This window comes from Salmo trutta, unplaced genomic scaffold, assembly GCF_901001165.1.
Source record: "Salmo trutta unplaced genomic scaffold, fSalTru1.1, whole genome shotgun sequence".
NCBI lineage: Eukaryota > Metazoa > Chordata > Actinopteri > Salmoniformes > Salmonidae > Salmo > Salmo trutta.
The window spans coordinates 2,029,384-2,041,659 of NW_021822941.1; the positions used below are offsets into that span (position 1 = coordinate 2,029,384).

At 47.7% G+C, this 12,276-nt stretch overlaps 1 protein-coding gene across 1 annotated transcript; it reads left to right on the plus strand.

Annotated features, from left to right (window-relative positions):
• Positions 1–3,169: 3,169 nt before the first annotated feature.
• LOC115187360 (adhesion G protein-coupled receptor L3-like) lies at positions 3,170–11,417 on the plus strand. The gene is made up of 3 exons (XM_029746429.1): positions 3,170–3,288; positions 5,206–5,391; positions 10,822–11,417. The coding sequence occupies exons 1-3, from the start codon at positions 3,280–3,282 to the stop codon at positions 10,927–10,929; spliced, it is 303 nt and encodes a 100-aa protein (XP_029602289.1). The 5' UTR covers positions 3,170–3,279; the 3' UTR covers positions 10,930–11,417.
• Positions 11,418–12,276: the final 859 nt, after the last annotated feature.

A 12,276-nucleotide genomic window follows, 5' to 3' on the forward strand; every position in this document is an offset into this window, starting at 1 on the left:
GTTAGAGTGTTGAGTTGTTTCTTTAGAGTGTGAGTTGTTCTCTGTTAGAGAGTGAGTTGTTCTCTGTATAGAGTGTGAGTTGTCTCTGTTAGAGTGAGTTGTTCTCTGTTAGAGTGTGAGTTGTTCTCTGTTAGAGTGTGAGTTGTTTTCTGTTAGAGTGTGAGTTGTTCTCTGTTAGAGTGTGAGTTGTTCTCTGTTAGAGTGTGAGTTGTTGTTCTCTGTTAGAGTGTGAGTTGTTGTTCTCTGTTAGAGTGTGAGTTGTTCTCTGTTAGAGTGTGAGTTGTTCTCTGTTAGAGTGTGAGTTGTCTCTGTTAGAGTGTGAGTTTGTTCTCTGTTAGAGTGTGAGTTGTTGTTCTCTGTTAGAGTGTGAGTTTGTTCTCTGTTAGAGTGTGAGTTGTTCTCTGTTAGAGTGTGAGTTGTCTTGTTAGAGTGTGAGTTGTTCTCTGTTAGAGTGTGAGTTGTTCTCTGTTAGAGCGTGAGTTGTTCTCTGTTAGAGGTGAGTTGTTCTCTGTTAGAGTGTGAGTTGTTCTCTGTTAGAGTGTGAGTTGTTCTCTGTTAGTGTGAGTTGTGTTCTCTGTTAGAGTGTGAGTTGTTCTCTGTTAGATGTGAGTTGTTCTCTGTTAGAGTGTGAGTTTTGTTCTCTGTTAGAGTGTGAGTTGTTCTCTGTTTAGAGTGTGAGTTGTTCTCTGTTAGAGTGGAGTTGTTCTCTGTTAGAGTGTGAGTTGTTCTCTGTTAGAGTGTGAGTTGTTCTCTGTTAGAGTGTGAGTTGTTCTCTGTTAGAGCTGTGGTTGTTCTCTGGTTAGAGCTGTGAGTTTGTCTCTGTTAGAGTGTGAGTTGTTCTCTGTTAGAGTGTGAGTTGTTGTTCTCTGTTAGAGTGTGAGTTGTTCTCTGTTAGAGTGTGAGTTGTTCTCTGTTAGAGTGTGAGTTGTTGTTCTCTGTTAGAGTGTGAGTTGTTCTCTGTTAGAGTGTGAGTTGTTCTCTGTTAGAGTGTGAGTTGTTCTCTGTTAGAGTGTGAGTTGTTCTCTGTTAGAGTGTGAGTTGTTCTCTGTTAGAGCGTGAGTTTGTTCTCTGTTAGAGTGTGAGTTGTTCTCTTGTAGAGTGTGAGTTGTCTCTGTTAGAGTGTGAGTTTGTTGTTCTCTGTTAGAGTGTGAGTTGTCTCTGTTAGAGTGAGTTGTTGTTCTCTGTTAGAGTGTGAGTTGTTCTCTGTTAGAGTGTGAGTTGTTCTCTGTTAGAGTGTGAGTTGTTCTCTGTTAGAGTGTGAGTTGTTCTCTGTTAGAGTGTGAGTTGTTGTTCTCTGTTAGAGTGTGAGTTGTTCTCTGTTAGAGTGTGAGTTTTCTCTGTTAGAGTGTGAGTTGTTCTCTGTTAGAGTGTGAGTTGTTCTCTGTTAGAGTGTGAGTTGTTCTCTGTTAGAGTGTGAGTTGTTCTCTGTTAGAGTGTGAGTTGTTCTCTGTTAGAGTGTGAGTTGTTCTCTGTTAGAGTGTGAGTTGTTCTCTGTTAGAGTGTGGAGTTGCTTGTTCTCTGTTAGAGCGTGAGTTGTTCTCTGTTAGAGTATGAGTTGTTCTCTGTTAGAGTGTGAGTTGTTCTCTGTTAGAGTGAGTTGTTCTCTGTTAGAGTGTGAGTTGTTCTCTGTTAGAGTGTGAGTTGTTCTCTGTTAGAGTGTGAGATGTTCTCTGTTAGAGTGTGAGTTGTTCTCTGTTAGAGTGTGAGTTGTTCTCTGTTAGAGCGTGAGTTGTTCTCTGTTAGAGTGTGAGTTGTTCTCTGTTAGAGTGTGAGTGTTCTCTGTTAGAGCGTGAGTTTGTTCTCTGTTAGAGGTGTGGAGTTGTTCTCTGTTAGAGTGTGAGTTGTTCTCTGTTAGGTGTGAGTTGTTCTCTGTTAGAGTGTGAGGTTGTTCTCTGTTAGAGTGTGAGTTGTTCTCTGTTAGAGTGTGAGTTGTTCTCTGTTAGAGTGGTGAGTTGTTCTCTGTTAGAGTTAGAGTGTGAGTTGTTCTCTGTTAGAGTGTGAGTTGTTCTCTGTTAGAGTGTGAGTTGGTTCCTCTGTTAGAGTGTGAGTTGTTCTCTGTTAGAGTGTGAGTTGTTCTCTGTTAGAGGTGTGAGTTGTTCTCTGTTAGAGCTGTGAGTTGTTCTCTGTTAGAGTGTGAGTTGTTCTCTGTTAGAGTGTGAGTTGTTCTCTGTTAGAGTGTGAGTGTTCTCTGTTAGAGTGTGAGTTGTTCTCTGTAGAGTGTGAGTTGTTCTCTGTTAGAGGTGAGTTGTTCTCTGTTAGAGTGTGAGTTTGTTCTCTGTTAGAGTGTGAGTGTTGTTCTCTGTTAGAGCGTGAGTTGTTCTCTGTTAGAGTATGAGTTGTTCTCTGTTAGAGTGTGAGTTGTTCTCTGTTAGAGTGTGAGTTGTTCTCTGTTAGAGTGTGAGTTGTTCTCTGTTAGAGTGTGAGTTGTTCTCTGTTAGAGTGTGAGATGTTCTCTGTTAGAGTGTGAGTTGTTCTCTGTTAGAGTGTGAGTTGTTCTCTGTTAGAGTGTGAGTTGTTCTCTGTTAGAGCGTGAGTTGTTCTCTGTTAGAGCGTGAGTTGTTCTCTGTTAGAGTGTGAGTTGTTCTCTGTTAGAGTGTGAGTTGTTCTCTGTTAGAGTGTGAGTTGTTCTCTGTTAGAGTGTGAGTTGTTCTCTGTTAGAGCGTGAGTTGTTCTCTGTTAGAGCGTGAGTTGTTCTCTGTTAGAGCGTGGGTTGTGTGATCATGTAGAATAAGAAACATGAACATCATATATAGGTCATGTTTACACTGTAACAACGTTCATTTCATGTGCCATGACAGGCGTACAGGCATATGCAGCATTACACTACATCTCATTATGAGAAACAACACACACACACACACACCCTCTTTCTCACACACACAAACACAAATGTGCAGGGACATGTGTGTTAGATTCAGATCAGCAGTTCTTTAACCGCCCATAATGTCCGTCTCTGTCCTCTCCAGTACCAAGGTTGTTAAGTAGAGTATGATCCTACTGTTCAGACTCATGAGTGTGAAACACTGCCCTTTGTCCTGTTAATTATCACACACACACACACGTGCCTGTTCAGTGAACCCCAATTCTCCTCCGTACTTCCTGCCTCCCTGCCCACTCTCTGAATGTCAACGCTGTCTTACTGTGTTTGCTAAGCGTGTTGTCTTGGTGTTTGTGTGTCTTCCAGGCGTAGCTACATACGTGTGTGTTGCTCAGCAGGGCTACTGGGATCCCCAAGGACCCGACCTCAGCAACTGCACGTCTCCCTGGGTCAACCACATCATGCAGAAAGTGAGTGTGACTGCTGGCGGCGGCCATTGCGGCTATGCGGCTCTCCCATTGAAACACACTCTAGGGCGTCCATTACGGATCTGGACCCAGGGGCAGTTTGTTCTCTCAGTTGCTCATGCATGGAGACACATTGGGGAAGATACTGGGGAATATTTAGACTGTGTCCCGAATGGCACTAAACAGGGTTCCATTTGGGACGCAGCACTACTGTAGACTAGACAGGGTTGATTCAGAGACTTCCTGTATTGTTTGGCTGTTTGTTAAGCTCAGTTCATGGCTATATGATGTTAAACAGGATAGCTGTTTGATGAGCTCAGTTAAAGATGATAGCTGTTTGATGAGCTCAGTTAAAGATGATAGCTGTTTGATGAGCTCAGTTAAAGATGATAGCTGTTTGATGAGGTCAGTTAAAGATGATAGCTGTTTGATGAGGTCAGTTAAAGATGATAGCTGTTTGATGAGCTCAGTTAAAGATGATAGCTGTTTGATGAGCTCAGTTAAAGATGGTAGCTGTGTAATAAGCTCAGTTAAAGATGATAGCTGTTTGATGAGCTCAGTTAAAGATGATAGCTGTTTGATGAGCTCAGTTAAAGATGATAGCTGTTTGATGAGCTCAGTTAAAGATGATAGCTGTTTGATGAGGTCAGTTAAAGATGATAGCTGTTTGATGAGCTCAGTTAAAGATGATAGCTGCTTGATGAGCTCATTTAAAGATGATAGCTGTTTGATGAGCTCAGTTAAAGATGATAACTGTTTGATGAGCTCTGTTAAAGATGATAGCTGTTTGATGAGGTCAGTTAAAGATGATAGCTGTTTGATGAGCTCAGTTAAAGATGATAGCTGTTTGATGAGCTCAGTTCCTGGTTATATGACGTTAAAGATGATAAAGAGTAAAGATGTACGGTGTAGGACTGAGGAGACTTTAGTTGTTTTAATCACTAGCATCACTATCAGTTGTTTTAATCACTATCATTACTATCAGTTGTTTTAATCACTATCAGTTGTTTTAATAACTATCAGTTGTTTTAATCACTATCATTACTATCAGTTGTTTTAATCACTATCATTACTATCAGTTGTTTTAATCACTATCAGTTGTTTTAATAACTATCAGTTGTTTTAATCACTATCATTACTATCAGTTGTTTTAATCACTATCATTACTATCAGTTGTTTTAATCACTATCAGTTGTTTTAATAACTATCAGTTGTTTTAATCACTATCATTACTATCAGTTGTTTTAATCACTATCATCACTATCAGTTGTTTTAATAACTATCAGTTGTTTTAATCACTATCATTACTATCAGTTGTTTTAATCACTATCATTACTATCAGTTGTTTTAATCACTATCAGTTGTTTTAATCACTATCATTACTATCAGTTGTTTTAATCACTATCAGTTGTTTTAATCACTATCATTACTATCAGTTGTTTTAATCACTATCATTACTATCAGTTGTTTTAATCACTATCATTACTATCAGTTGTTTTAATCACTATCATTACTATCAGTTGTTTTAATCACTATCATTACTATCAGTTGTTTTAATAACTATCAGTTGTTTTAATCACTATCATCACTATCAGTTGTTTTAATAACTATCAGTTGTTTTAATCACTATCATCACTATCAGTTGTTTTAATAACTATCAGTTGTTTTAATCACTATCATTACTATCAGTTGTTTTAATCACTATCATTACTATCAGGGTTTTCATTCTTTCTTCCATAACCAGTTGAGGTTTTAACCATCAGGACCATCCCTCGTCTTTGTAATAAATACCACTAGTTTTTAGCCCCTTCAGTACAGTAGGCCCAAACTGAACACAGTATGAGAACTAGTCTAGGTCTGTGTTGTAACCTCTATGTTCTAACTGTCCTCATCTTCATCATCCTCCTCCTCCTCCTCTAGTTGCGTAGCGGCGAGACGGCAGCCGTGGTTGCCAGGGAGCTAGCAGAGCAGACTAAAGGCTTGTTGCGTCCCGGTGACGTCCCCTCTACGGTGAGGGCCATGGCCCAGCTGGTTGACCTGCTGGATGTTCAGCTCAGAAACCTAACCCCCGGGGGCAAGGACAGCGCCGCACGCAGCCTCAACAAGGTACTGCAGGAACAGGGGGGGGAAAAAATACTTTCTATTAAGTTCATTTCGATATTGAAGGGACAGGTCACCCAAACTGTAGTTCACACATGGATTGCTGTCTTACCTTGTCCATTTATTTATTTAACCTTTATTTAACTAGGCAAGTCAGTTAAGGGGCAGAACGACAGAGTTTTACCTTGTCAGCTCAGGGATTTGATCTTGCAACCTTTCGGTTATTAGTCCAACACTCTAAACACTAGGCTACGCTGCCGCCCCCTGTCGCCCCATAGTCTGCTTACAATATATAATTTGGTCATTTGGGTGACCTATTCCTTCTATTGTTTATTTCTTGGGGTTTTGGGGTTTTATATTTTTTAACTGAATTGTATAGAGTTCCTTATCATTTGTTTCTCAACTACAAGGGACTTTGAATTGTGTTTAAAATGACTTGGGGTGCAGAGCTTTCCTTTTGTCCTTGTCCATCCTCAGACTGTAGAGGTTAGATAACCAGAGGGAGTGTCCTGTAGAATCCAGCATGGTCCTGTTAGGTCACGATGCAGTCAACCAATCAATGATCGTTCTTTCTCTTTTTCTCTACTGACTCTATTGCCCCCTCGCTCTCTCTGTCTCTCTCTCTCTGTCTCTCTCTCTGTCTCTCTCTCTGTCTCTCTGTCTCTCTCTCTCTCTGTCTCTCTCTCTGTCTCCTCTCCCTCTGTCTCTCTCTCTGTCTCTCTCTCTGTCTCTCTCTCTGTCTCTCTCTGTCTCTCTCTCTGTCTCTCTCTGTTCCTCTCTGTTGCTCCTCTCTCTATGTCCTCTCTCTTCTATGTCTCTCGCCTCATCTATGTCTCCTCTCTCTCTATGTCTCTCTCTCTCTATGTCTCTCTGTCTCTCTTCTGTCTCTCTCTCTCTGTCTCTCTCTGTCCTCTCTCTGTCTCTCTGTCGCTCTCTCTCTCTATGTCCTCTCTGTCTATGTCTCTCTCTCCTCCTCTCTGTCTCTCTCTCTGTCTGCTCTCTCTTCTCTCTCTCTGTCTCTCTGTCTCTCTCTCTGTCCTCTCTCTCTCTGTCTCTCTCTCTGTTCTCTCTCTCTGTCTCTCTCTCTTCTCTCTCTCTTCTCTCTCTGTCTCTCTCTCTCTCTCTGTTCTCTCGTTGCTTCTCTATCGTTCTCTGTCTCTCTCTCTATGTCTCTCTGTCTCTCTCTCTCTATGTCTCTCTCTCTCTGTCTCTCTCTGTCTCGCTCTCTGTCTCTCTGTCGCTCTCTCTCTCTATGTCTCTCTGTCTCTGTCTCTCTCTCTCTCTGTCTCTCTCTCTGTCTCTCTCTCTGTCTCTCTCTCTGTCTCTCTCTCTCTGTCTCTCTCTCTGTCTCTCTCTGTCTCTCTCTGTCTCTCTCTCTGTCTCTCTCTGTCTCTCTGTTGCTCTCTCTCTCTATGTCTCTCTCTATGTCTCTCTCTCTCTATGTCTCTCTCTCTCTATGTCTCTCTCTCTGTCTCTCTGTCTCTCTCTCTGTCTCTCTCTCTCTGTCTCTCTCTGTCTCGCTCTCTGTCTCTCTGTCGCTCTCTCTCTCTATGTCTCTCTGTCTATGTCTCTCTCTCTCTCTCTGTCTCTCTCTCTGTCTCTCTCTATGTCTCTCTCTCTGTCTCTCTGTCTCTCTCTCTGTCTCTCTCTCTCTGTCTCTCTCTCTGTCTCTCTCTCTCTGTCTCTCTCTCTGTCTCTCTCTCTCTCTCTGTCTCTCTGTTGCTCTCTCTCTCTATGTCTCTCTCTCTCTATGTCTCTCTGTCTCTCTCTCTCTATGTCTCTCTCTCTCTGTCTCTCTCTGTCTCGCTCTCTGTCTCTCTGTCGCTCTCTCTCTCTATGTCTCTCTGTCTCTCTGTCTCTCTCTCTCTCTGTCTCTCTCTCTGTCTCTCTCTCTGTCTCTCTATCTGTCTCTCTCTCTGTCTCTCTCTGTCTCTCTCTGTCTCTCTCTCTGTCTCTCTCTCTGTCTCTCTCTCTATCTCTCTCTCTCTGTCTCTCTCTGTCTCTCTCTCTCTCTGTCTCTCTCTGTCTTTGTCTCTCTCTCTATGTCTCTCTCTCTGTCTCTCTCTCTCTGTCTCTCTCTCTCTGTCTCTCTCTCTCTTTCACACCCCTATATAGAGTGTCTTACCCACTAATGCATTTCAAGTGAACTTTACAGTTTCAAAGGTTTCTAAGAGAAACGAGGGGTTCACTATTGACCAAATGGACTGAACAGGTTAAACACTTCTGCTTAAATCCTACAAAAGGAGAGAAATATGAGCCTGTTATTTTCATCAATAAACCCAATTAACTGTGTAATTGAATAATATGGCTCATTAGTATGCTAATTATGATTTCGATATTGAAGGTTTCCAATTATTAACATGTGGGTATTATAATTGCAGCTACAACTTTTAATGCCATAGATGTAGAGGACAATATGAGTTTATTTTATTTATCTTTATTTAACTAGGCAAGTTGGTTAAAAACAAAATCTTATTTTCAATGACGGCCTAGGGGAGGGAGATCGATCGGGAGTGAAATAGGGAGGGAGGGAGGGAGGAAGGAAGGAGGGAGTGATAGAGGGATAGAGAAAGGGAGGGAGTGATAGATGGATAGAGAAAGGGAGGGAGTGATAGAGGGATAGAGAAAGGGAGGGAGTGATAGAGGGATAGAGAAAGGGAGGGAGTGATAGAGGGATAGAGAAAGGGAGGGAGTGATAGAGGGATAGAGAAAGGGAGGGAGTGATAGAGGGATAGAGAAAGGGAGGGAGTGATAGAGGGATAGAGAAAGGGAGGGAGTGATAGAGGGATAGAGAAAGGGAGGGAGGGATAGAGGGATAGAGAAAGGGAGGGAGGGATAGAGGGATAGAGAAAGGGAGGGAGGGATAGAGGGATAGAGAAAGGGAGGGAGTGATAGAGGGATAGAGAAAGGGAGGGAGGGATAGAGGGATAGAGGGAGGGAGGGATATTCTAAATGGTTGAAAGAGGAAGGAGAGGCAGGGGAAGGAGAGGCAGGGGGAAGGAGAGGCAGGGGAAGGAGAGGCAGGGGGAGGGAGAGGCAGGGGGAGGAGAGGCAGGGGGAGGGAGAGGCAGGGGGAGGAGAGGCAGGGGGAGGGAGAGGCAGGGGGAGGAGAGGCAGGGGGAGGGAGCGGCAGGGGGAGGAGAGGCAGGGGGAGGGAGAGACAGGGGGAAGGAGAGGCAGGGGAAGGAGAGGCAGGGGGAGGGAGAGGCAGGGGAAGGAGAGGCAGGGGGAGGGAGAGGCAGGGGGAGGAGAGGCAGGGGAAGGAGAGGCAGGGGGAGGGAGAGAGGCAGGGGGAGGAGAGGCAGGGGGAGGGAGAGGCAGGGGGAGGAGAGGCAGGGGGAGGGAGAGACAGGGGGAAGGAGAGGCAGGGGGAGGAGAGGCAGGGGGAGGGAGAGGCAGGGGGAGGAGAGGCAGGGGGAGGGAGAGACAGGGGGAAGGAGAGGCAGGGGAAGGAGAGGCAGGGGGAGGGAGAGGCAGGGGGAGGAGAGGCAGGGGGAGGAGAGACAGGGGAAGTAGAGACAGGGGGAGGGGCAGGGGGAAGTAGAGACAGGGGGAGGGGCAGGGGGAAGGAGAGGCAGGGGGAGGGAGAGGCAGGGGAAGGAGAGGCAGGGGGAGGGAGAGGCAGGGGAAGGAGAGGCAGGGGGAGGAGAGGCAGGGGGAGGAGAGACAGGGGAAGTAGAGACAGGGGGAGGGGCAGGGGGAAGGAGAGGCAGGGGGAGGGAGAGGCAGGGGAAGGAGAGGCAGGGGGAGGGAGAGGCAGGGGAAGGAGAGGCAGGGGGAGGGAGAGGCAGGGGGAGGAGAGGCAGGGGGAGGGAGAGGCAGGGGGAGGAGAGGCAGGGGGAGGGAGAGACAGGGGGAAGGAGAGGCAGGGGAAGGAGAGGCAGGGGGAGGGAGAGGCAGGGGAAGGAGAGGCAGGGGGAGGGAGAGGCAGGGGAAGGAGAGGCAGGGGGAGGGAGAGGCAGGGGGAGGAGAGGCAGGGGAAGGAGAGGCAGGGGGAGGGAGAGGCAGGGGGAGGAGAGGCAGGGGGAGGGAGAGGCAGGGGGAGGAGAGGCAAGGGGAGGGAGAGGCAGGGGAGGAGAGGCAGGGGGAGGGAGAGGCAGGGGGAGGAGAGGCAGGGGGAGGGAGAGGCAGGGGAAGGAGAGGCAGGGGGAGGGAGAGGCAGGGGGAGGAGAGGCAGGGGGAGGAGAGACAGGGGAAGTAGAGACAGGGGGAGGGGCAGGGGGAAGGAGAGGCAGGGGGAGGGAGAGGCAGGGGAAGGAGAGGCAGGGGGAGGGAGAGGCAGGGGAAGGAGAGGCAGGGGGAGGAGAGGCAGGGGGAGGGAGAGGCAGGGGGAGGAGAGGCAGGGGGAGGGAGAGGCAGGGGGAGGAGAGGCAGGGGGAGGGAGAGGCAGGGGGAGGAGAGGCAGGGGGAGGGAGGAGAGACAGGGGGAAGGAGAGGCAGGGGAAGGAGAGGCAGGGGGAGGGAGAGGCAGGGGAAGGAGAGGCAGGGGGGAGGGAGAGGCAGGGGGAGGAGAGGCAGGGGAAGGAGAGGCAGGGGGAGGGAGAGGCAGGGGGAGGAGAGGCAGGGGGAGGAGAGGCAGGGGGAGGGAGAGGCAGGGGGAGGAGAGGCAGGGGGAGGGAGAGGCAGGGGGAGGAGAGGCAGGGGGAGGGAGAGACAGGGGGAAGGAGAGGCAGGGGAAGGAGAGGCAGGGGGGAGGGAGAGGCAGGGGAAGGAGAGGCAGGGGGAGGGAGAGGCAGGGGGAGGAGAGGCAGGGGGAGGGAGAGGCAGGGGGAGGAGAGACAGGGGGAGGAGAGGCAGGGGGAGGAGAGACAGGGGAAGTAGAGACAGGGGGAGGGGCAGGGGGAAGGAGAGGCAGGGGGAGGGAGAGGCAGGGGAAGGAGAGGCAGGGGGAGGGAGAGGCAGGGGAAGGAGAGGCAGGGGGAGGGAGAGGCAGGGGGAGGAGAGGCAGGGGGAGGAGAGGCAGGGGGAGGAGAGGCAGGGGGAGGAGAGGCAGGGGAGGGAGAGGCAGGGGGAAGGAGAGGCAGGGGAAGGAGAGGCAGGGGGGAAGGAGAGGCAGGGGAAGGAGAGGCAGGGGAGGGAGAGGCAGGGGGAAGGAGAGGCAGGGGAAGGAGAGGCAGGGGGAGGGAGAGGCAGGGGGAAGGAGAGGCAGGGGGAAGGAGAGGCAGGGGGAGGGAGAGGCAGGGGAAGGAGAGGCAGGGCAGGGGGGAGGAGAGGCAGGGCAGGGAAGGGGGGAGGAGAGGCAGGGCAGGAGGAAGGAAGCGTCTTCCTAAATGACTGTTTTATTTCCCTAATGACTGACTGTTTCATTCACAGAGATCCTATTGAATTAGTGCTCAGTAGAAGTAGTATTGTTTTATATGGAACTCTATGGTGTGATTAATGAACTGTGTGTTGTGTGGTTGTGTGTGGTACTAACCAACCTGTCTGGGTTTACAGCTGCAGAAGAGAGAGAGGTACTGCAGGTTTTTTGTCCAGGTATTTCAGCCTTCCTATCTATCATATTTATTCCCCTCCCTCAACGACAGCATGCCTGCTGCATGTTGAAAGCATTGCACGTCAAGGCAGCGCTGTGCATAGAATCCTAATTCTATGGCGCTGTGGTTTGGGTTGTCTCATGATTTTTGATTTGATATAAAACCCTTTGAAGAGTTGATTGACAGAGATATATTCTGGAATGATTCTCTGTATTCCAGAATTGTCCAGTTGTATTCCATGAGGATAGAATCCTCGGCCCTCTGTGATGTCATCATTAGAACTACAGAGAAGGTCCATTAATAGAAGGTGTAATCTGCTCCTCAAAGGGTTCGCTGGAGGTTGTTGATGTTGTGCTGGTTTTTCTGGGCCTTTTATATACACTTTTATTTAAAAATAAGGTGATATCTACAACCTAAAACGGTCCTTTGGCTGTCCCGTTTAGGAGAACCCTTTGAAGAACCCTTGTTGGTTCCAGGTAGAACCATTTTCGTTCCAAGTAGAACTGTTTGGGGTTCCATGTAGAACCCTTTCCACAGACGGTTCTACATGGTCCCCAAAATGGTTCTACCTGGAACCAATAAGGGTTTTGTTACGGGGACAGCCGAAGAACCCTTTTGGAACCCTTCATCAACGCCAATTAATGTTGGATTCCTGTCGACTCTCTGGTTAGATTTGTTTTAATCATCACTACAATGTTAGTGTACATCATTCAGCTGGATGCTAGTTGTACTGTAAGGCATTAATACACCCTGCTGGAGGCTGTGTGGTTGGTCTGGGGCCATCTGCTTATGTCATTAAATTATTTCCATTACCTTGTTATTTGCTATTTCTGTTCACTTTCTTCTCTGTTAATGTTGTTGATTCATGTTGATGCTGTGGACTCTCACTGTCCTCTAGAATCCCTCCTGAGATAACACTCTGTGGCATGTTTCTGGTCCACTAAAATCAAAGTGCACAACATCAAAAGGACCCCAGGGTCCTGCTCCTTGCAAATACTGTGTTACTCTGTCAGGCTTTCTTTCTTTCTCTCTTTCTCTTTCTCTCTCTCTCTCTCTCTCTCTTCCCTCTCTTTCTCTCTCTCTCTCTATCTTTCTCTCTCTCTCGCTCTCTCTCTCTCTCTCTCTCTCTTCCTTCTCTTTCTCTTCTCTCTCTCTTTCTCTCTCTCTCTCTCTCTTTCTCTCTCTTCTCTCGCTCTCTTCCCTCTCTATCTCTATCTTCTCTCTCTCTTCCCTCTCTTTCTCTCTCTCTTTCTCTCTCTCTCACCTCTCTCTTCCCTCTCTATCTCTCTCTCTCTCTCTCTCTTTCTCTCTCTCTCTCTCTCTCTCTCTCTCTCTCTCTTCTCTCTCTCTCTTCCCTCTCTCTCTCTCGCCTCTCTCTCTTCCCTCTCTGTCTCTCTATCTCTTATCTTTCTTCCCT

Excerpts from the sequence above, each read along its gene's own strand:
- LOC115187360 (XM_029746429.1), top strand. Across the intron at positions 5,392-10,821 it reads CCGCACGCAGCCTCAACAAG|CTGCAGAAGAGAGAGAGGTA; the intron begins GTACTGCAGGAA and ends CTGGGTTTACAG.